General features: G+C 42.1%; 1 protein-coding gene and 1 long non-coding RNA gene across 2 annotated transcripts in view; one reads left to right on the top strand and one right to left on the bottom strand.

The window, feature by feature from the left end:
• Positions 1 to 3,939: 3,939 nt before the first annotated feature.
• Positions 3,940 to 25,173, top strand: part of LOC137433849 (acyl-coenzyme A synthetase ACSM3, mitochondrial-like) — a 44,380-nt gene continuing 23,146 nt past the window's right edge. Inside the window, exons 1-2 of the mRNA XM_068126245.2 lie at positions 3,940 to 4,236; positions 11,084 to 11,318. Coding sequence (XP_067982346.2) covers positions 3,943 to 4,236; positions 11,084 to 11,318 — 529 coding nt within the window. The 5' untranslated portion in view covers positions 3,940 to 3,942. The remainder of the gene's footprint in view (positions 4,237 to 11,083; positions 11,319 to 25,173) is intronic.
• LOC144894085 (uncharacterized) lies at positions 21,589 to 25,019 on the bottom strand. Its single transcript, XR_013624800.1, has 2 exons — positions 24,890 to 25,019; positions 21,589 to 22,590 (listed from the first exon to the last, which is right to left on the bottom strand). It is a non-coding gene; the product is annotated as an uncharacterized LOC144894085 (long non-coding RNA).

The raw sequence follows: 25,173 nt of genomic DNA, 5'->3' as shown, positions 1-25,173 counted from the left end.
ACAGAACCCCCCCCCCCCTCTATTTACATGAATGGTTTGGTCCATTCGCAACGGCAAAGCGAACGGCGAACGGCTAAATCGCCATAGCTCGGTAAGTACTTGTCCGATTAATTTCAAACCTTGAAAAGGCACATCCTCGGGTCCCCAGCAATATACCTGGCAAGTTTCAAGTATATCGGACCCGTGGTTGTCGAGAAACAGCGGTCACAGACAAACGTACAGACGTACAGACAGACAGACAGAGATTACTGGAATTATAGATAGACTAGGGCATTGCCCGTACGTGGGTGCCCGTTCCTTGCCAAAAAAAAAAAAAAACGCTACCCGTACGCTCTACCCCGCCCGTACGCCCGTAAACAAAAAATAACAACGCTCTTCGCTTCCGCCCTTCGCTCTGACTGAATTGGGAGAAATAATGCGCATAAGAAATCGAATTACGTACCGTAATGGCGGTCAGCTCGTAACGCGCACACTGTCCGGAAGTTCGCATATCGCATATCTATCTATCTATCTATTAATGCCCATTTATTCAATTATCGCCAACGTATTTTGGCTTTTTGCAATTTAATCGCAAGGAAAAGTAGAAAGAGAAGAGGGAAAAAAAGAAAAGCCTTGCCTTGCTGCAAACAGCTGCTGCAAACAACAACAACATGGAAGGCTGCACTGTCCGGAAGTTGGCATATCGCAGTTACGATTATTTTAGTGTTAATGGCCAATTATTCAATTAGCGCCAACGTATTTTGGCTGTTTGCAATTTAATCGCAAGGAAAAGTAGAAAGAGAAGAGGGGAAAAAAGAAAAGCCTTGCATTAACGCATTAACGCTTGCATTGCATTAACGGTTCGGCACACGTGATAGCTCGCTGCTCTCTGATTGGTTGAAGCGTTTTTTGGACATAGCTCGGTAGGTACTTGTCCGATTAATTACAAACCTTGAAAAGGCACATCCTCGGGTCCCCAGCAATATACCTGGCAAGTTTCAAGTATATCGGACCCGTGGTTGTCGAGAAACAGCGGTCACAGACACACAGACACACAGACAGACACACAGAGATTGCTGGAATTATAGATAGATTATACAATTAATTATTTAATTTTTTATTAATGACTTATTTAATGAAATTTCTAAAAGATGCATCTTCGGATGAAGCACTAGTGGTTTAGTTATGCTTTTAGCCAATTGATTAAGAAAATATTTTGTGATAATCTTTTATTGATTTTAATTATACAATTAATCAATCAATTAGTGAACACCTCTCCCTCCCAATGCAGCCTCGATGAGCTGCACTGCAGTATTGCCGGGCGCCGGAGGCGCTCCGGCAATGCCGCGCTGTAGGATATTCAATTATTTGGCAAGGGGGCGGTGTACTTTGAATGTATCTGTACTTGTTTGTTTTCTTGCTTGTTTTCTTGTTTTCTTTCTTGCTTGTTTTGTCCGGGCGATATCTCAGCCATCCTTTGAGCTGGGAAGCTGAAATTTCGGCATAATAGTGAGCAAGTCCTTTGTCAAAAACAGTATTTTTGGTTTTTTGATTAATCAATTAATTGAGGACTTATTTAATTATTAGCGATTAATTAGTACTTATTTAATTAATCAAATTCCCTTTCTCTTCAGACCATTAACTCAGGCACCTTTTGAGTTAGGAAGCTCATATTTGGAGATGCCAATGACCAGGTGATTTGGCCGCAAAGGCTATTTTTGATTTATTAATTAATCAATTAATCAATTAATCGATTAATTATTTAATTATTCGATTAATGACAATTTTTTTTATTTTTTTTAAGTTACAGATTCTGATGAAATGGTGGTGGTTTATGTGTTCTATGACCGAATTGATTAATAATTTAGTTTTTTAATGATTATTATTTATTTATTTTCATTATTAATCATTTATTTATTTTCTTTCTCATTTGGCCAATATCTCAGGCACCTTTTGAGCTCGGAAGCTAATATTTGGACATGAGTGACCAAGTGATGTGGCTATCAAGGATATTTTTGATTTATTGATTAATCATTTAATCGATTAATTATTTATTGATTAATCGATTAATTATTTATTGATGAATCAAGAAATTATTTATTTTTTTATTAATGATTTATTTAATTAAATTTCTAAAAGATACATCTTCGGATGAAGCACTCATGGTTTCGTTTTGCTATTAGCCAATTGATTAAGAAAATATTTTATGATAACCTTTTATTGATTTTAATTATGCAATTGAGGACCATAGAATTATAACCAGGCAAAGTCACATTTTATTTTATTTTCCCCGTTTTTCACGTTTTTCACGTTTTTCACGTTTTTCTCGAAATGACTAAAATGTGACTTAGCCTGGTTATAATTCTATGGTCTTCAATTAATCAATCAATTATTGTACACCTCTCCCTCCCAATGCACTATGAGCTGCACTGCGGAATTGCCGGGCGCAAGAGGCGCCCTGGCAATGCCGCGCTGTGGGATATTTAATTATTTGGCATGGGGGCGGTGTACTTTGAATGTATCTTTACTTGTTTGTTGTACACCGCACCTTTCCTATGCCATCTCCAGGCATTGCAAATCGTCATTGCTGGGCAACGAAGGGGGCTCGGCAGTGACGCACCCTGAAAGGGAGTACTCAGTTTTCACTCTGGTTGTTTTCTTGCTTTCTTGTTTTCTTGTTTGTTTGTTTGTTTGTCCGGGCGATATCTCAGCCATCCTTTGATCTGGGTAGCTGAGATTTCGGCACAATAGTGAGCAAGTCCTTTGTCAAAAACGCTATTTCTTGTTTTTTGATTAATCAAATAATTGAGGAGTTATTTAATTATTAGCGACTACCTATTCTGCCGACTCCTCTCTGGCCTTGCCCCCCCCCCAGCTCTCTCTGGGCTCTGTCCCCCAAATATTCCTACAGGTCACACAAGATCTGCCTGCAACCCTCTTATGGTTAAACTGCCAAAATCAACACTTTCTGCTCACCTTCACTCCTTCATTCCTCTTTTCTCCCACCTCTGGAACAAACTCCCTCACTCTCTTCAATCCAACTCCTCCCTCCAGGTCTTTAAAACAGCTGTTCACCACCATCTCTTATCTTCCCCCATCCAAAACCTTGATCTTTTCTACCCCTGCTAATTTCACCCAAAATCCTACACTTTTTTTTTAAATACCAACTTCTGTCCTGGAAGTCCTTGGTCTCCTTGTGTTTTATACCTCCCCCCCCCCCTTCCCACGCCTCCTCCCCCCAAGCGCTCTCCCTCCCACACTTCTCCCTGCTCTCAAATGTTGTGTTTGTGTGCTTCCCCTTCTCTCCCCATCTTGTCTTCCGCTCCCTCTTTTCATATATTTTGTTTGTCTGGTTGATTTATTTGTGAAATAAATGTTAGCTCTTTCACGAGTCTCGATTCAGTATACAAAAACAAACAAAAAAAAATTAAGTACTTATTTAATTAATCAAATTTCCTTTCTCTTCTGACCATTAACTCAGGCACCTTTTGAGTTAGGAAGCTGATATTTGGACATGCCAATGACCAGGTGATTTGGCTGCAAAGGCTATTTTTGATTTATTAATTAATCACTTAATCGATTCATTATTTATTGATTAATCAATTAATTATTTAATTTTTCTATTAATGCCTTATTTGATCAAATTTCTAAAAGATACATCTTCGGATGAAGCACGAGTGGTTTTGTTGTGCTATTAGCCAATTGATTAAGAAAATATTTTATGACAATTTTTTCTTGATTTTAATTATGCAATGACTCAATCAATTATTGTGCACCTCTCCCTCCAAATACAGTCACTATGAGCTGCACGGCGGTATTGCCGGGCGCCAGAGGCCAGAGGCACCCCGGCAATGCCGCGCTGGAGGATATTTAATTATTTGGCATGGGGGCGGTGTACTTTGAACGTATCTGTACTTGTATCTCTTAAAGTTAAAAATTAATAACAGCCAAGGCACAGATTGCATGTGTTGGGTTTGCCAGTTGTGGGGAATCTACTGGGGGAAAATGTCACTCTTAAACATGTTCCTGAAGGCTGAAGCTGTCTTCCCTTTTGCTCTCAACAGCAGGCTTACACTCATGCCATCTTACTTGCTGCGAAGGAACATCTTCCTTCAGCTATATCGTACACTCTCCATCCCAAGTAAGCCCAAGAATTTCACCAGCTATGAACTCGCTCTCCAGGAACCACCTCCAATCATACCAGAGTTCTTCAACTTTTCCAAGGATGTCTTGGATAAGTGGGCACATATGGAGAAGGTGGGCTTACATTTACTATTGTTTCTACTTGATTGTTGGCAGTCTCTTTATGCAGGTTGTGATTTTTATTTGCTCTCCCTCATCTCCTTTCATTTGATAGTTGTATGTTGGTTTTCTTCCTTTTCTGTTTCATCCTCTTCCTGCTCTGCTTCATTCAGCTTGTGTGTGTTACACTCCTGGGGTTCATTGTCTGTGGGATAGTGAATAGACGACAAGGCTTCGGAATCTGCATACAAGTGTCTAATACTACAATGGCGACTGCAGCAGAACGCCGTCATTTCACCAATGACATTGATAACACAAAGTTATATAACAGGATGGTGGTGTCTACAGGGTGAGTCATAAGTCCGTTTATCTGTCTGTGGGGTGTATGTATGCATGTACAATCACGGGAAAAAGTAAGTACACCCCATGTAAAGTTTTGACTTTTTCAACATACTGTATTTCAACATTCAGCTATTTGATCTTCATTTCAACAATATTGATATATAAAGGTGATATAATATAACAAATATCATGAAACATTTACATTTTGTAGTCCATTGAATAATTTAAATAAACATAAATGCAAATTTCACATGTGGAAAAAGTAAGTACACCCTTGGCTCTAATAGGTGGTGTCGCCCCCTGTGGCAGAAACAACCTCAAGTAGGCGTTTCTTATAACTGTCTACCAGTCTCTGACATCGACTGGGAGAAATTTTTGCCCACTCCTCCATGCAGAATTCTTTCAGCTGTGCGATGTTTGAGGGGTTTCTTGCATGCACAGCTCGTTTCAAATCCCCCCACAACATCTCAATAGGATTTAGATCCGGGCTTTGACTTGGCCATTCCAGAACCCTCCATTTCTTTCTTTTCAGCCATTCCTGAGTGGATTTACGGGTATGTTTATGGTTATTGTCATATTGCAAGGTCCACCTTCGGTTGAGCTTCAACTTTCCGACAGATGGCCTCACATTATCCTCAAGCACCCTCTGGTGCAATGAAGAATTCATAGTGGATTCTATGATGGTAAGCTGCCCAGGCCCTGATGCAGCAAAGCTGCCCCAAACCATAATATTTCCACCACCATGCTTTACAGTTGGTATCAGGTTCTTGTGGTCAAATGTTGGTCAAATGCTGTCTTTGGTTTTCGCCAAAGATGTCTTCTGGTACTGTGGCCAAATAGCTCTACCTTTGACTCATCTGTCCAGAGCACATTGTTCCAGAAGTGCTGGTCTTTGCCTAGGTGTTCATTGGCAAACTTTCGTCTTGCCCTGTTGTTCTTTCTGGACAGCAAAGGTTTCTTCCTGGCACACCTCCCATGTCGATCAAATTTGTGCAACCTCTTTCTAATGGTAGACTCGTGCACTTTGACATCAACAGTGCCAAGAGCTACCTGTAGGTCCCATGATGACATTCTGGGGTTCTTAGAGACTTCTTTCAGCATCTTCCGGTCTGCCCTCGGGCTGAACTTGCTGGGGCGGCCTGGCCTGAACAAGTTGGCAGTTGTTTGGAATCCTCTCCACTTGTAGATGATCTTCCGGACAGTCGAATGATTGATTTCAAATTGTTTGGAGATCTTTTTAAATCCCTTCCCAGACTCGTAGGCATCTATAACCTTCTTTTTGAAGGCATCGGAGACCTCTTTTGATCTAGGCATGGTGACGCCGCACACTTCAACAACAAAGAGCAAACCAAACTAAATGTCTGAGGTTTAAATAAGACGGGTTCCTCCAAGATCCTCTCTAACGATGTTCTAATCATTTGCACCTAAGCTGGTGCACCTGATTCTAATTTTAGGTATTTGAAGTCGTGATAAATGTTGGGCTGTACTTACTTTTTCCACATGCGAAATTTGCATTTATGTTTATTTAAATTATACAATGGACTACAAAATGTAAATGTTTCATGATATTGGTTATATTATATCACCTTTATCTATCAATATTGTTGAAATGAAGATCAACTAGCTGTATGTTGAAATATGTTGAAAAAGTCAAAACTTTAGATGGGGTGTACTTACTTTTTCACGTGACTGTATGTATGTATATGTATATTTGCATGTACACTACATGACCAAAAGTATGCGGACATGCCAGAGCCTCCGCTGGGTATGTGTGTGGCCCCCATCAAACCTCAAGTCGGGGGCCCCCTGCAAATCTCACGTGGCGGCCCTTTCTATCAGAGGGCTAATAATATGGTGACAGATCTTCAGGCGAAGAATCGATTCATACCTCGGTTCCAGAGGGGGTTTAGTGAAGTATTAGGATGACCAGTTCTGTCTGTCTCTGCATGTATTTGTCTTTCCACACTATAATGGGTAATGTATTGTCATATCTTGGCTATGCCTGTAACGATTGTAACCAAACTTGATAGGATAGTAGTATGGGTCAACCAGAGTGTGATATGTGGTCAAATGTCAAGGTCATCAAAGGGTGAAAATCACATTTCTAACAATAACTCTGGAATGAATCATCAGAGAAAGAAGTGGGTTTTTGCATTAAAACCCATCAAATCTATGAATTAAGGCACATCAAATCAAATCTGACTTAGGAATTGACTGTCATGTTCCATTGGGATACAAAAATAAAAATTTGACCTTAAAAATCACAATGACCAAAAATGCTCACATTAAAAATAATCTTTATATCAAAGAAACTGAGCTGAGATTATTTCAGAAATCCTTCACAATTAGTTTGTGTAACCCTCTTAGAAACCCCAATCAATCGCTAAAATAAAATGATGAGAGGAGAAATTCCGGCAGGGAAAATGACGTCGTTTATTCGAATTTCATGATGGAAAAAGCAAATGCAGATCTGATGATTTCTGAATATATCTATATGCACATAGTGCTCTGTCAATAATGAACCGATCTGCCGATCACCAACAAACTGGGCACAGATGTAGTACAGACTGAACAGACAAAAATGATGAATTCCTGCAAATAAAGGTCCAACAACTCGAAAACAGGACAAAGTGAATGTCACATCATTCCGAAAACTGCTCAAAAAGATAATTATTTTGAAGTATTACGTGGTGGAATTGGTCTATTATGGATATAAATTCCTCAGATATTCACTGAGGGGATGCTGAGAAGAGCATCAAACATGTATGAGTCATGGAGTCAAAATATCTTGACACACACACACACTATCATGACTCACACGCTTCTGCAATCAGACAAAGGCAGACCAAAGCCGTCCAATATTTCCAATAACTTCTCCGTTAGTTTCATGCCGGTCGTGTCTTTCACAACAAAAAATGAGACGAAATGTTCACATATTTCAGAAGCCTCTCCATTTTGCACAGGAACGAAGCGAATGATGACGGAAAGTTGCTCTTGGTGGCCGATATCTGGGGTCCAATCAAGCAACACTGAGTAGGACTTGTAAGTTGAAACACGTGCAAGTATTTCACATCTGATGTTGTTGGCTAATTAATCAGAGGAGCTCGTTCTGAATATCGGCACTCGGATTGTTATCATGTACTTCCCTGGTTGATGATCTTCGAATAAGCTCCTGCATGACTGGGTCAAATCGAGCCCTCAACTCCAACTGCCCAAGAAAATTACCATTGTTAGGCTCGTAGAGGTTTTTCGATGACCCAAGGAATGCCAGATTTCTCTCAGCTAAAAAATGAGCAATCACAATCAAACGCTCAAGGACGTTTCTCCAATGTTTTTTCTCCAGGTCGATCAAACTCTGAAGCTTATCATCGAGAGTCTTTCCGGCTTTTAACCTAGCATCCAATTCCTTCCACTTCTGCATGCAAGCTGTGTGGTGTGGTGAGGTTTCATGTCGGGACAATGTTTATGACAAATCTTTCCAGGCTGAAAGACCATCACGGGTGAGGTGCATGGCGACATTTCCAAAAAGCTTACAACAGAAGCGGTGACGGTGCACAGCGTGGGCTGCTATACAATATATTAGCCATGTGCGCTCGATTCGCTCACCATTTTTGAGCTTTCTGTTATAATTTCCAGTTGAGAATCTCCTATTCGCATCATTGTTTGGAAAATCATGCCCTTTCACATGCTTCGGACCGAACTTGACAATGGAAGAAATTGTCACCTGGTCCAGCGCTTGAGGCCACTCTGAAGTGTCAGCAAAATTTTCGCCAAAATCCGTAGACCGCTCACCTCCAACCGATTCTTTCTCTACCTGTCCAGACATCTGCTCTTCCATTGAAAGTGTTGTGTTTCCATCCATGTCCCCAGAATGCCTATTGTGCTCCTGGCACTGGAGCTGTGGCATTGAGTCAAATGTGCTGTGTTGCGTTCTGGGTGATTTCATAAGAAATTTCTCAAGACAGCCTCTCAATTTCGTTTCTTCAACCTTCGACGCCTCTTGTTTTTTATTTTTGCTGCTCCAGACTCGTAATGCCTCGGACCTCGGTTTCTGTGCCTACCACTGTTCATTTTTGCCAGGATAGCTGATGTGAGCCTAATGCCGAGTGTGTTAAGAAACAAGATAACGCTGACGCACGTCCTGAAAGTACTTCCGGAAGATGGAGGAAAGACGTAAAATCTAATAAATAATTCATAGTAAATTTCATTCGATTTACTTTGAGGTCGTTGGGAAGGTATTTAACAAGTAATAAAAACATTTTTAGAAATGAAAAAGGATGCAGGGATGTTACTGGAAAAAGTATGGAAACAAGAAGAAATGGTAAATTATACTTGGGGAAAAAAAATCAATTTCTGTTTAAACATAAAGATACAAGTTTCTATTTTAAAAGTCCGTCTATGTTTCTGAATTGGATGAAGAATATGTTTAATGTGTGGCAGCAGGAACCATTTAAGATTTTAAAATAAAGCGTGACGGACACGGAAGGAGCACATAAACTACACAAACAACAACAACTCTGCCATGAAAGGTCCGGTTTTCTCGTGTTTCACTGTATTTTTCCTCCTCATTGAGAATTGAGATTTACAGATAGGTATACCATTTGATTGTGAAGTGCAACATGATGTCTTGATTAAACCCATCAATGCAGCGATTGGGAGCCGGTCGGCATGCAGGATATTGTTATTGATATCGTCTATTTTTCACAACTGGACTTTAAAGAAAGATGCTTTAGCTGATGTGGGAGGCCCCTATTTGTGGGTGGCCCCCAGTGGCTGCTGGCTCCATGGGCGCCTAACGGAGGCTCTGATGGCACCCCTTCTATTTCGTGGATTTGGCTGTTTCAGCCACACCCATTGCTGACAGGTATATATAATCAAGCACACAGCCATGCAATCTCCATAGACAAACATTGGCAGTAGAATAGGCCGTACTGAAGAGCTCAGTGACTTTCAACGTGGCACCGTCATAGGATGCCACCTTTCCAACCATTCAGTTCGTCAAATTTCTACCCTGCTAGAGCTGCCCCGGTCAACTGTAAGTGCTGTTATTGTGAAGTGGAAACGTCTTGGAGCAACAACAGTTCAGCCACAAAGTGGTAGGCCACACAAGCTCACAGAATGGGACCGCTGAGTGTTGAAGTGTGCAGCATGTAAAAATTGTCTGTCCTTGGTTGCATCACTCACTACCGAGTTCCAAACTGCTTCTGGAAGCAACGTCAGCACAACAACTGTTAGTCTGGAGCTTTATGAAATGGGTTTCCATGGCCGAGCAGCCGCACACAAGCCTAAGATCACCATGCGCAAAGGCAAGCATCGGCTGGAGTGGTGTAAAGCTCACCGCCATTGGACTCTGGAACAGTGGAAACGCGTTCTCTGGTGTGATGAATCATGCTTCACCATCTGGCAGTCTGACGGACGAATCTGGGTTTGGCCGATGCCAGGAGAACACTACCTGCCTGAACGCATAGTGCCAACTGTAAAGTTTGGTGGAGGGGGAATAATGGTCTGGGGCTGTTTTTCATTGTTCGGGCTAGGCCACTTAGTTCCAGTGAAGGGAAATCTTAACGCTACAGCATACAATGACATTCTAGAGTCTAGACAATTGTGTGCTTCCAACTTTGTGGCAACAGTTTGGGGAAGGCCCTTTCCTGTTTCAGCATGGCAATGGCCCCGTGCACAAAGCAAGGTCCATACAGAAATGGTTTGTCGATATCGGTGTGGAAGAACTTAATTGGCCTGCACAGAGCCCTTACCTCAACCCCCATCAAACACCTTTGGGATGAATTGGAACGCCGACTGTGAGCCAGGCCTAATCGCCCAATATCAGTGCCCGACCTCACTAATGCTCTTGTTGCTGAATGGAAGCAAATCCCCACAGCAATGTTCCAACATCTAGTGGAAAGCCTTCCTAGAAGAGTGGAGGCTCTTATAGCAGCAGAGGAGGGACCAACTCCATATGAATGCCCATAATTTTGGAATTTTTGGAAACAAACGACTGAGGAGCTGAGGGTGAAGGGTGAGACAGGAAAGCTAGAATGGGATAATGAAGAGAGGGGATGGAGGGAAGAGGAAATACAGAGGAAAGAAGGGGGAAAGGGAGTGGTTGAGGGGGTAGAGAGAGAAAGACAAGGGTGAGAGGAAAGGAGAAAGAAGAGGAGGGGGAGACGCTGTCAGTTCACATAACTGTTGGAAGTCAGAACCTCATTGGTCCAAATATGGTGGCATCATAGATAATGCCCTATTTCTCCACCCACCGTTCCCCACTGTATCCTACATGTTAAGTCACAAGGACATTTGGAGACAATGGAAAAGTCAATATAGGAAATGAAAATTTTGTGTCACAACATAGGAATCAGTGTCTCTGCAATAGCCTTGATCATGATGCTAAGCTTCAGGTTTATCTTATATCATTTATTACCATCAGTCTGAATGATGGCAACGATGACAATGTGGAAGGATGACAACACATCCTACCTGAGTAGGACACTTGCACATTGCTTATTGGGGGTGCTTTTTCTAGACTGGACAACGTGGCACATTGCCTGCCTTCTGGTGGGTCGACAGGATGGGACGGGAGCTACGATGGAGCTTTACCAAACTGGCTAAGAAAGCCAGGCAGGCGGCCGGTGTACTGACTGGTCCGTGTGCCCTAACACATGGTGACAGAATGCTCCTGATGCTCCCGTGCGTGCCTGAATGGTGGCTTCTCAACATTGCTGCTCTTCATGCAGATGCACAACACACGAACAATAAAAGTTGGTTTGCATGATATTTTCTGAACTATTACCACTAATTCTTTGACAGCCTCAAATATTTCCACTTTCTGGTGCCATCAGCTAAGGCCTTCTGGCCTTGCCTGAAGTTCGACTGAAGGTAACAATGATCTGGAATTTAGCCATTGTAGCATTCACTCGCCTACTCTTCACAAAGGACTCCACGGTATATTTAACGTCCGCCAACTAAGTTCTAGCAGACAGGACGCCTAGTTTCTTTCCAATGGACGATTTTACTGAAATTGTTGCCCTTGTCTTTCACTGAAATGAGATATTTATCTTTTTTTCTAATTGTATTTACAGTCGTGGCCAAAACTATTGGCACCCATACACTTTTTTCAAATAATGCACCATTTCTTCCAGAAAATTGTTGAAATAAAAAAATCTTTTGGTATCCACATATGTACTTCTTTGGTTTGCAGTGGAACAAACAAAACAAGCTGAAAGAATTACTTTATTTTTGTTTACTTTACAACTTTACAACGAATTTGCAACTTTACAACTTTACAATACGAAAATTACTTTACAACGAAAAATTAATTATTTTTGACATTTGCCCCGAGCACCACAAACCAGCACTACGCCACTGGGTGCCTGCAATATAAAATCACTCATTAAACCAGTTTGAATGGAGAAAAGGGGTCATTCTGCTGTTTTGTGTCACTGTGTGTAACGCAATGAGGATGGAGAAAAGAAAGAAAACCAGAGAATTGTCTGAGCAGGTCAGACACAAGATTGTAGTCAAGCATGGACAATTGCAAGGCTACAAGTCCCTCTCCAAAGACTTTGATGTTCCTGTGTCCATCATACGCAATGTTATGAGGAAGTTTAAGGCCCATGACACTGGAGCCAACCTCCCTGGATGTAGCCGCAAGATAAAGCTTGATCGAAGATTACAGTGAAGGATTGTTTGAATGGTGGAGAAAGCACCTCGATCAACTGCCAAACAGATTCAAGCTGACCTTCAGCCACAAGGTACGACAGTTTTAACTCGCACCATCTGTCGCCAACTCAATGAAAGAGGTTTCTATGGTAGGAGACCCAAGAGGACCCCACTGCTGAGAGAGAGACATAAGAAAGCTCGACTGGAGTTTTCCAAAACACACCTGAAAAAGTCAAAATCCTTCTGGGAGAATGTCCTGTCGACAGAAGAGACAAAATTAGAGCTTTTTGGTAAAGCACATCATCTCTATGTTTACAGAAAACAAAATGAAGCCTTAAAAGAAAAGAACGCCTTCCCTACAGTCAAACATGGAGGAGGTTCAATGATATTTTGGGGTTGCTGTGCTGCCTCTGGCACTGGGTACCTTGAATGTGTGCATGGCATCATGAAATCAGGAGATTACCAAGGAATTTTGGAGCGCAATGTTCAACCCAGTATCAGAAAGCTGGGTCTCTGTCGAAGGTCATGGGTCTTGCAGCAGGACAATAACCCCACAAACACTTCAAAAAGCACCCAGGAATGGTTCAAGACAAAACGCTGGACTGTTCTGAAATGGCGAGCAATGAGTCCAGATCTAAATCCCATTGAACACCTGTGGGGAGATCTGAAAACAGCAGTTGGGAGAAGGCACCCTTCAAATCTGGGAGAACTGGAGCAGTTTGTATAAGAAGAACAGGCCAAACTGGCAGCAGGGAGGTGTAGGAAGTTCATTCATCGCTATAGGAATCGCTTGACTGCAGTTATTTTGTCCAAAGGCTGTGCTACCAAATATCAAGTCTAGGGTGTCAATTATTTTGTCAATGCCATTTCTTTTTATTTTCTGATTTAAAAGGATATATTAAGTTCGGAACCAAAAACAATGGTTCAGTAATATTAACAGTGAAATAAATAATTGTGGAGACCAAATACTTTTGTCAATTTCAACTTATTTTTAGAGAAAATTGTGAGTTATTTGAAAAAAGTGCAATGGTGCCAATATTTTTGGCCATGAATGTACATGTGATATGATATGTATTAACTCAAAAGCGCGTCAAGACGCAATCGTTCAAGGAAAGGAAAAGGTTAAGGAAAAATCTTCTGGAGGCGTGTCAAAAAGGATTTAAGGATAAACTTAAGGAATATTCCTGGATGCAACCATCCTCAACTTAAGGATGTCCTTCAGGGAAAAGTTAAGGAAATACTTAGGTAAATCCTCAAATCTTTCCTTAAGTATGCTTTATGCAACCGGGCCGAAGACCTTGTGCATTGTGTTAAGATGAGGATGGCTGAGGAGGAAGTTAGCCCTGCAGATAATTCTGAAACAGTTTTTGAGATGAGATTGGCCCAGGAAATTAATAGCTATCGGGTGATAGTTGTTGCTGTTATTGTTGTATAGCCCGGACAGTTCTCTTGCACAAGCCTGCAAGACAGCCAATCGATCGTGCAGGAGCGACCCAGAGATCCCCCACATCCACGATTGTATACCCCCGCCTTCACGAAGTCAGGGCCACGACGAGAGAGAGAGAGAGAGAGAGAGAGAGCGAAAGAGAAAGAGAAAGAGAAAGATAAAGAGAAAGAGAAAGAGAAAGAGAAAGAGAAAGAGAAAAAGAGAATGAATGAGAATGAATGAGAATTTTCCCATGAAACGACGCGTCGTGTTTTTGTCTGTAAAGTATAATTGTATTTTCGTGTAAATACTCTGTGCAAGATTAGTAATTAATCTCTATTTAAACTGAGTGAGTCTCGTGGAGTCTTCTTGAGTTTTGGCTAAGAGAGGTGTCCAAAACAAAAGATGCCACAATAGTTGGGGGCTCATCCGTGTTTTTTTTTTTTTTTTTTTTTTTTTTTGTATATAAGATCGAGGCTCGTGAAAGAGCTAACATTAATCACACAAAAAGACAAACCGACACACAAAACACAAAAAACAAGGGGAGCGGCAGACAAGATGGGGAGAGAGGGGGAAGGACACAAAAGAGAGGGGGAAGAGGGGGAAGGACACAAACACAACATTTCAGAGCAGGGACATCGGGAGGACTTGGGGGGAGGTGGGAGAGGAATAAAACATATGAACACTGCAAGGACTCTGGGGTGAATTACCGGGGGTAGAAAAGATCAAGGTTTTCGATGGGGGAAGATAAGAGATGGTGGTGAACAGCTGTTTTAAAGACCTGGAGGGAGGAGTGGGATTGAAGGGAGTGGGGGAGTTTGTTCCAGAGGCGGGAGAAAAGGGGAATGAAAGAGTGAAGGTGAGCAGAGAGCCTAGACTTTGGCAGTTTAACCATAAGAGGGTTGCAGGCAGATCTTGTGCGACCTGAAGGAATATTGGGGGGACAGAGCACAGAGAGAGCTGGGGGAGCAAGGCCGGAGAGGAGTCGGTAGAAGACAGAAAGACCACCAACCTGCCTGCGGTGAGTGAGTGAAAGGCCCTCGGTGTTGACTACATCGCAGGAGATTCCAATGATTCTGAAAGCTTTGGCCTTAACAGCGTGAAGCCGAGCAAGGTGTGAGGCAGGAGCACCAGCCCAGAGGGGGGAACAGTATTCCATTGAGCTGCGGATGAAAGCCTTGTATGTGGTGAGGAGCTCAAGTGTGCCAAGGAAGGACTTCGCACGACGGAGGATGCCCAGTCGGCGACTGGCTTTGGAGGCCAGCTTGGAAATGTGGTTTTCCCAAGAAAGATCATGGCAGATAGTGAGACCCAAAAGCTTGAGTGACAGAACTTCTTGGAGAGGATTGTTGAGAAAGTAGATGGGAGGGTTGTCCAGTCAGTCCTTTCGGAGAGACATTGTAAGAGTGTGAGATTTGTCAGGATTGAAAGACATGTTCCACTTGTTTGACCAGTCTGTGATTTTGTACAGGTCTGCAGAGAGTGAGGAGGCTGCAGACTGCCGATCTGAGGGATGAGGAATGGAGCGACAGAGAGTAGAGTCGTCAGCAAAGAGATAGAGAGGATTTTCAAGAGAGTCAGAGAGATCATTGATGAAGACCAGAAAAAGCACAGGGCCCAGAACACTACCTTGGGGAACTCCAGCCTGAACAGGAAGAGGAGATGAGAGAAACCCATTCAGGGCCACACGTTGACTACGACCAGAGAGGAAGTCCGCCAGCCATGCATGGAGATTTCCATGGATACCAAAGGAGGAGAGTTTGGTGAGCAGAGCAGGGTGCCAGACCATATCGAAGGCACGTGAAATGTCAAGGGAGACAGCTCTAATTTCCTGTTTGGCGTTGAGGACCTCCATCCATTGTTGAGAAAGCAGAAGCAGCATGTCCAGAGTAGAGTGACCAGGTCTGAAACCAAATTTATGATCAGAGATCAAGCCATTGGAGAAGAGGAAAGATTTCATATCTGAAGCAATGATGGATTCCATGACTTTGCTGATAATTGGGAGAAGGCTGATTGGTCTGTAGTTGCTGGGATCTGTTTTTGCACCTTTTTTGTGCAAACCGGTGATGTTGGCTGATTTCCAAGCAGATGGCAGATGACCTTGAGCAAAAGAGAGGGTGAAGAGAACAGAAAGAGGGAGTGAAAGAGCAGAAGAACATGATTTTAGGACCCGTGGGCTGATGCCGTCAGGACCAGTTGCAGAATCAGAGTCGAGGGTTGACAGAAACTTTTCCACCTTGTCAGGAGGAAAGGACACAGAGTCCAGGAGCAGCTGGGTACGACTGGGTACGGTGGGTACAGAGAGGGATGGGTTTGGGACACAAGATTTAGAGGCAAACACAAAGTTGAGGCATTCAGCTTTTTCACGTGCGGAGTCAGCCGTTAAGCCGTTTGAGGTGAGGGAGGGGATGGAGGGGTAACAAACACCAGAAACAGATTTGACCAGACGCCACCAGGATTTGGAAGAGGGAGACAGATAAGAGAGTTCGGTCTTGAGAATGGTGAGATATTGTTTCCTGGCTCTCCTGAGGGTGGACACACACTTGTTTCGGGCTTTGTGAAAGGAAATGAGATTTCCTTCTGTTGGATTTGCTTTCCAGGAGACGAAAGCAAGTTGTTTCAGGGCAACAGCCTCACCACAAGATTCCGTGTACCATGGACGGGAGGAAGGGTATGACAACTGAAGACGAGATGGTATAAATCTGTGCATGAGAGAGAGCAACGCTTGAAGAGGTTAGCATCGCTCCAAACACATCCAAGGCGATTGTTCAAGGTATGGAGAATCAGCTTGTCCATACGAGCCTGCTAGTCTTAAAAGGGTCTGCAATGAACCTGGTGAGGCTGAATTTGGATACAGATAATATGGAGATTTGTAACAGTATTGTTTATGTTATTAGAAATGTGGTCGGTAGGCAACACCACAAGGTATACCTACCTTTTCAAGGTATGTGGAAAGCCCCGGAACATTTCAGTAAAGGTGCCATGAATTTTCTTTGTTTTTTTGTGGGGGGTTTTGTGTTTTTTATACATATTTTTATTTTTTTTATTTTTTTATTTTTTGGTGTTTTTTGTCCCTTTTTAAGGCCAAAGATCCACTGAAGACTTTTTTCATCTTTAGCAATGGTGCTGTGCTTTTTTCATGAAGATCCACTGAAATGGAGGTTTAATATTGTATCATTATGTATAAAATGGTCGACCTAAATTGTATATTTGTATATGTTTCACGATTGTACTTTGTTGGAGGTGACATTTTTGATGTCCTGTTTACGACTTTTTGCTCCTGGAACAGATGAAATTGAGGTTCCCATAATAAATAATGGTAGAAATCTTTTGTCTGGTACTGGTAGAAGCGTTTGGAACGAATAGGGAAGGATGGTACATCAATAGCGATGTTTGCGATTTTTTTCTGCAAATATATGCCCCAATGCGCTGTTTACAAGCGACAGAGATACGTGCTGCAATTCATTAGCAAAGCCGCGTGGGTTTTTTTTGACCCGCGGGCTGTTTGATTACGCGAGCGAGCGAACGCCGAAAGGTCCGATTGACATGTGCGTTCGCACGGACACAAAACTATTCATATCTTTGAAACGGCTGGTTCGTTTTTTATAAAATAAGTTTCCTTTTATAGAACAGACCCATGAGTCAACAACGATATTAATCGCGATTTTGAAAGACTTGTTTTTGCGTCGGTAAATGTAATTTTGCACACCAATGGCCATCGTGCTGGACGGGTTATTGTGCATTCATGGGGGCGCGCATCGTGATGTCACTCCCTATACGCTCGATCGCTCATACAGGAACGCAAAGTGTGTTCGCACGTACACATACATGGTATCTACCACGTGATGGGATATTTGTGCACGCACCTGCACGTACATAGCGCATGTACATACTTCACCCAAGTGCGTGCAACGCGCGCTCGAGTTTTGTACTCGAGTTTTGCTTGTCCAACGTGCATGACACGCGTGGCATTTAGAGATGTATATTTGAAAAGATTCAGTGTGTAGTGTCCATGACGGCGTACTGAGCCGTCTACATTTTTTTTAGCAAAATATATTTGTTTCCCATCTCTTCACCGATTAATTAAAATGACCAAATATACAGGGATGAATTACAATTAATATAACGTTTTTTTTTCTCTTGGCAAGCACCGTTTTGAGCAATAAATATATAAATCGATAATTAACGACAAACAATTCCATATTCATGTTTCTTGTTGACATATTACATACGGGATCAGTAACTTCTGTCCCTCTTCATCTCTCTTCCTCTATCCCTCTCTCTCCCTATCTTTTTATCTTTCCTTTTTCCCTTGTCCCAGCCTTCCTGCCTCACCCACCCCTCATCCACCCTCATAGTAATAAATTGGTACTATTACTAACCCGAACCCTAACCCCTCCCCCCCCCATCCTCCGTCTCTCATACCTCACGTCAATCATCAATGGGGTTTATAGATAGGATGTATGTGTCAAGAATGCTTCCGATGGTGCAAATAATTTCCAGAGTTTTGTTGTTGTTGTTGTTATTTTTCTTTGCCTTGTCTGACTCCGCCCATAAATCACTTCTCTTTCCTATCAAATCCCCATCCTTCATCTCTCTTCTTCCCCCCCCCCCCCCCCCCCAAGCATTACTCCTCCCACTCCTCCCATCCCTCCTCCCTCCTCCATCCATCCCTCCACTCCTCCACCCCATTTCTTTGCCTCACTTTTCCCTCCTCCCCTACCATACCTTTCTCTTCCCAATCTACCTGCATTACCTGTTTGCACTGTTTGCGCTGTTTGCGTCGGAAACTCAACAGGTTTGACAATTCTGCAGCCACTAGTGAAAGTATGGCTTTCATTGTGGTGCCATAGTGAAACATGACATCTGAAAAATTTGAGACATTTTTTTCCAATGAACTGTCTCACATCTGTCTGATTAATTTTGTCTCACGAATGAATCTATGTGATGCATGTTAACCATTAATTCCTCCCTTGTTCAACATGGATTGGTGTTAGATGCAATTTATCCCTTTCATCATCCATCTTTCTCCACCCCCCCCCCCCCACCCCACCAAAAAGGCTGGTGGGTGTTTTGTGGTAGGGTGTGGTCCAGATCAGCGTTATATAGGTTTTTTGGGGTTTTTGTTGAACTGACTGGGGTAGGTTTTTCCTGGGTGGACATATGTCCTGCAGGTAAACGTTATTGTTTTCCCTGAACCATCGGGCATGGCATGAGGTGGCATTGCTCCTTGCCATGAGATATTATATCTTAATTTTATTGTTTTATTATAAATCAATATTGATATGTTATGTAGGTAATATTACCATTGACACAGCAATCAGGGATTGTGGATTTTTGCCAGGATTTTTTTCTCAGTGATTTTAAGATTGTTGTGTTAAAACAATTATGATGCCTACACCATGTCATCAATGACATGATTATGATTTTACACACTTGCACAGGTGATGTTGCACCTGTGATGGAAGTTTTCTGTCATTCATATCAACGAATGTAGAGAAAATCAAAATTGTTCTGTGCAGACAGACAAGCATACGGGCTTAAATGTAATATCCTCTTTTTTGATGGAGGTAATATGATGAGTGGGAAGCATATTTTCGCTCCTTGGAGGGCCCCCAAGAAGCGGCATTGTGTTTCCTACTTGTGAAATGAGAAATCGGGCTGTATTGAGCTAAATGGTGTTCTATTGAATTTTATTAGGATTTTTTTGGCCTAATTTTTTGTTGTTGTTGTGGGTTTGGAACAACATATTATTGTTCTTTTAAGAGAGCTTTTGATTTTCCATTCTCTTCCTGGCTCCTTTGTAAGATTTGATAGGGAAATGGATTAGAGTGGACATCAGAAGTTGAAATGGAAAATAACTATGAATTTCAATAATAATCTGGTATAATTGAATTAAATTGTCAATAATTTTTCATCGGTTAGACCTTTTGGCCGAACTTTTTGAGTTAGTTTTCAAAATTGAAGTTGGACCAAATTGGAAAAGGGATTATGCATGTTGTCTTTTAATTGGTTTAAAAGTGAATTCTTAAAAAGGGAGTATTGACATACTTAGGTCGAAATCAGAAGATTGTGATAATAAACTTGATTTTTTTGGAAAAAAAAAAATTTTGATAGAGGAAGATGACTTTGATTTTGGTTTCATTTTTGATTTTTTTGATTTTTTGATTTTGATTTGATTTTTCATTTTTGATTTCATTTTTGCTTTGATTTTGATTTCATTTTTTATTTTGATTTGATTTTTCATTTTGATTTCAATTTCAATTTTGATTTTGATTTGATTTTTCATTTTGATTTCATTTTTGTTTTGATTTTTGATTTCATCTTTGAGTTCATTTTTGATTTGACTTTTGGTTTTTTCTTTATGATTTGAATAGAAGATAATTTGGTTAAAAAAAAGAAAAAAAAAGTGATTTCATAGGGAAAAACCAAGATCAAAGGTACCAGTGCTTACCCGTACCTTAGAAATATTTATTAGCTCAATTATTGTTAATATTTATTTTAAAATGTGGTCGATGGGCAAATCCACAAGGCACACCTGGTGGGTAGCTCCACTCAAGGTGTGCAGAAAGCCCTGTTGCATGTATATCCATTTAGAAAGGGTGCCATGAAATTTTTTGTCACAAAGAACCGCTATTAGACTTTTTTTTGTCTTTAGAAAGGGTGCTGTGCTCTCGATTTTCATGAAGAACCACTGATATGTTGTACTACTGTATAATTATGTAAATTATGGTCGACCTTACTTGTATATTTGTATATGTTTCATGGTTGTACGTTGTTGGAGGTGACATTTTTGATGTCCTGTTTATAACTTTTCGCTCTTGGAACAGATGAAATTGAGGTTACCATAATAAATAATGGTAGAAATCTTTTATCTTGCACCAATAGTAGCGAAAGAATGAACAGAACGAAGAATGCTACATCCATTAACGATTATTAGCGACTATGCGATTTTTTTGCGATAATAAGCGATTATTTCGAGTATACGTGACGATTTTTACGAGAATTTTGCGAACATTGAATTAAAGGATCCAGGATTAGAGTTAATTCTGGAAGTCTCATACTTGCCAATTAAAAAATGTGGTATTGGGGAGCATTTTGGCAAAACAATTTTTCAATTTACAAAGTTTGGAACAATTGCTTTGCAAAATTAATTTTTTGGGGGGAACCAAGTGACAAGAGTCACATGATGATCAGGTGGGAATTTCGGACTATTGTTTTGCATGATTGATAAGTCAGTGGTCGACTGACATGTGAATGGGTGTGTTGTCAATTTTGGATAAGTTAATGTGGGAAACAAAAGGGTGATTTCACTGTGGACATTATAGGGGCTTTCTAAGAAAAAAAAAATATATATTTTTGTCTGTTTATGTATCTGCGTTTCTAAAATTGAGGGACACATTTTATGAAATTGGCACCCATCTTGATCTGCACATAATGGTTCCAATGCAAACAAATAAACATCATGCATGAGTTTAATTTTTTTGTGTGACAATGTTTGTGTTTTTTTTTTTTTTGTGTGTCAATCTCAAAAGATTGTTGAAACCGACAGTGTGCCTGTCTTGACATAGATAGTTTCATGTGGATGGGATCAAATATCCAGAAAATCCGTAAAATAAAATAACAACATAATTTGATTATGAAGATTATCTCTTTTGTCAAGGCAGATGGAATATAACGATTTGATGTGCTGAGTTATAAGCAGACATTAATTAATAGTAAAGGAATTGTGAGTAATCTTGGGATGCCATTTTTGATAGAATTTATATGAGAATAAAAGCTATTTATGGATATGAGCTTCATTAAAAAAAATAAAAAAATGTGGGAGTACAAAATTAGCTAAATTTGTAAGAGATCTTACATGGATTTATCAGAATACTCTGCTCACAGCTTTTTGATATATATGTCGGTCGAAGACCTCAAGGGAAGGAAGAAGAAGTAGATCAGAGCAACAATGTTTAATGAAATCGATTACAAACACACAGTGTGGAGCGAGGCTCAAAAATGCACCGCCTGACATGCAGCGGGCAATTTCTCAAGGCACTCGCTGCAAAATAAGCAAAAAGGCATTTCATATATAGCAAAATATCAGACAAGAATCTGCGCTAAAGACAAAGCAAAACTGGGCCGTAAAGGCCCACCTACCATCGTCCCTTCCTAGAGAAGGCCAAACTTAGACAAAAAGATGTAAGCATAGGATAATGATTGAATACACATGCTGAATACACAACAATCAAAGGATATGTAATGTCTATATTTCTTTCCAAGGTTGGTTACGTCCTTGATTTAGGAGACATACTAGAAACTACAAAGATATATAATTAATTATTCCCTTTGTGAAGAAGGCGTTTGGCAACATGTTTTCCCTGTACGTGGGCGGTGAGCATATTATCTACTGTCTGGAACATACATTCAAGGACTTGTTTATTGGGCTAAGGATCCACCCTGCACCTCGAGTCTCGAAACCACATTTTGTCCCCCCGCCTCTGCCTGCAGCTGAGTTCAAATCAGTTTTCAGAAGCACGATATATAATTTCAGATGTTATGATCAATTGAGTCATGGGGTTTAAACCCTAATGGCTAACAGTTCCTCCCTTTGTCTTTACATGACAACTCCTTGGAAAGACACCGTATACCCCAGTGGTCAGCATCCCAATTAGTCACATGCCAGGCGCGACACAGCGTCATGCATGCTCAAAGAAAGATACCGGCCCTAACTGGCCGTCTAACATTCAACGCATAAATTGTTAGCCATAATTCGCGACGACGACGCCTGGTTAAGAGATTGCTGCCGCCCGGCCAGATCCCAAATCCACCCTCTGCACGGCGTAGGTGCGACCCAGTTGCCAGCCAGATTTGGGGCCCTCCTTATGCAGGCGTGGTCCTCGCGAATCAGGGCAAACAATCGACGTCCAATGCCATCAAGCCTTGTACATGTGATTGCTCTGTGGAAGAAAAGGAGGCACATTCGTCATCACCAATATCCATCTCCTCATAGTCTGTGTCAACGTCAGTATTCAAAGTGATGGGTGTTTTAAGCTGAGACGATCCCAAAGTGGTTGTTACGGGTGGTGTAAGTGGTGGTGAGGGTGGTTCTCCCGGATATCCCGGATACATGTTTGCCATCCGCTCCTCACTGCTGGCATAATAGCAATAACTTTTAAAAGAACCTACACTTTCTAAATCACAGGTTAAATCATCCCAACTAAAATCATAATCATTATCAGAATCCCAAGCATCAATAGGTTCATCGATTGCAAGCCAGGAATCATAGATCCCTAAAGCCACATCCTCTTGCCACGAAACGTCGAGGCCATCAACCCAATCGTGGGGGTCCGAGACGATAGAGTTGGCCGGTTCACCAATGGCCTTTGGATCCTTCCCATATAGTGAAAGTAACATCCCGTTGGTGGTGGTGGATGGGGTCCATCCTGTGAAACATTTTCTCACACAAATCATGATTAGGGATTTCATTATAACTACGGTGAGTACGATTCCCACGATTATGGCCAGGCCTGTCAATAGCCATTTTACAATGACCCCTGTCCATCCTCTGAACCAGGCTGATATGCTGGACCATACATTATTGGCTTCTTCCCTTTCCTTTCGGCTATCCGTGAGATCCTGGGTCGCGGCCTTAAGCCGAATGATTGAGGCCTCTATGCCTTCCGAGTGATCTGGGATATATGTGCAGCATTTTCCATCAATTACCCCACATACTCCTCCCTTTTCTGCTAACAACATATCCAAAGCCACTCGATTCTGCATCACCATTGTTCGCATATGCACTAATTCGTCTTCCAATTGTAGTTCTGCGATTCGAGTTTCGTTTCCAATTCGTTCCATTACTAATGCGAGACTATCTATTCGCCAATCATTCATAGTCACTCCCGCTTGGGGAAAAAATGCTCCTAGTAGGACCTGCCACCAGCGTCCGTCCAGTCTTACTGTTCCATCCGGGTTCCAAAGAGAGAATCGTTTCTTCCTCTCGTGGGTAGGGGTGTACCCTGTTTCATTAAAATGATCTACCAAATTTACCTTGGGAAAAATGGATCCCAGATAACAAGTCCCTCCCCACTGGTCGGGTAAGTATGGATATGCTTTATTTCTGCAAATAAACATCACTCCATGGGGTGGGATAAGGGCCGAGGCCATGCATTTACTGATCTCAACGCGGGTGGCGCTTGGTGCTCCCCAAGATATGGTTAGCTTGGTTACGTTATGCTGGGCTTGGTCATCTATGGTTATTACAAGGGGGCCCCCCTTTTCTCTCCCTCTGGTGTCGGATGGCAGGGTATGGGTGCATTCCGAGGTTCCCATCTGAACGTGTCCCTTTCCTATAAGACACACCCGTCCCTTTTGCTCTGTCACCCAGACTGGATCAGGTGGTTTGTCTAACAAAGCCTGCTTAATGGGTGGGGTATATCGAAACTCCCGGGAACACACTGCTGGGGATTTTGGGCCTATCAGTTCCAAGGTTGTGGTCAGACATGGGGTACGCAAGGGTCCTGAGCACATATCTCGTAGGGACAGGGGCAGCACTACCATTTCTATCCCTGTCGTACTGGTGTGAGGAAAATGCATACACATCCAACAACGTGATCGGTTCTGTACCTTCGCCATTGCACGGGTCACTGTCCAATACGTATTTTCCTTTGGCTTTTTCTTGCTTTCGATCCGTGGGTGCGGAATTAATATGTGTGAGATGCATGGTGGCCTATAGTCGTAGGGGGAGCTCTGTGACGTCATGAATTCACATTGTAGTAACAGAGTAGTGCCGCTGTTCAGTAATACATGCGTGGTTAAATTGTTCGAGTCCTTTCCCCATTTGTAACCTGGCCTGGCCATGTTTACTATTGGTGCGCCGCCTTGTCGTGGCGCTTGCTTCAAACGACTGAGGGCAGCAAAACCTGTCTTCCTTCCCTGTGAGTCTGTGTACAACGCCCTCCACATTATCCGTGTCCATACGTCTTCCTTCACATGGCAGCAGGGTATATTTATCCTCTGACCCCAGATAACTCTCTGCCGGTAGACCTTAACGGTTTGGTCGCCATATGCATATGTCTCCGTGTTCGCCCATGCCCTCGTGTCCCCCCACTTGAGGCGTGACACGGCAGGTGCAGTGCTGGCAAAGCGGTATATTAAACTAAGTGTGATTGCCACCCCTAACAGGCGGTGGTGCAGCATCCTCGATCTGTGGTGGTGCGTTTGAGGTGTCTGTGTTTGTGGGTATGGCCAACTTACAATGTGTGGCATGTACCCAGGACGACTTGCCCTCACAAAACACCGCTGTTGGTGTGATCAGAAGAACTTGGTATGGCCCCGTCCACCTTGGTTCGAGCGCAGTCTTACGGGTGAAATGCTTCACCAGCACATAATCTCCTGCCTCGAAGGTGTGGATAGGCTTGCTTGTTGGCTCCGGCAGGGCCTCCCGAACACGTTCATGTATGCTGCGCGCCACATGGGACAGACCTATGCAAAACTTTAGAAGCATGTCATCCATGATAGGTAATTCAAGGGCTGCCATA

The sequence above is a fragment of the Myxine glutinosa genome, chromosome 10 (genome assembly GCF_964187855.1).
Source record: "Myxine glutinosa chromosome 10, kmMyxGlut1.1, whole genome shotgun sequence".
In the NCBI taxonomy this organism is placed as follows: domain Eukaryota; kingdom Metazoa; phylum Chordata; class Myxini; order Myxiniformes; family Myxinidae; genus Myxine; species Myxine glutinosa.
This window is presented reverse-complemented; position numbering and strand designations above follow the sequence as displayed.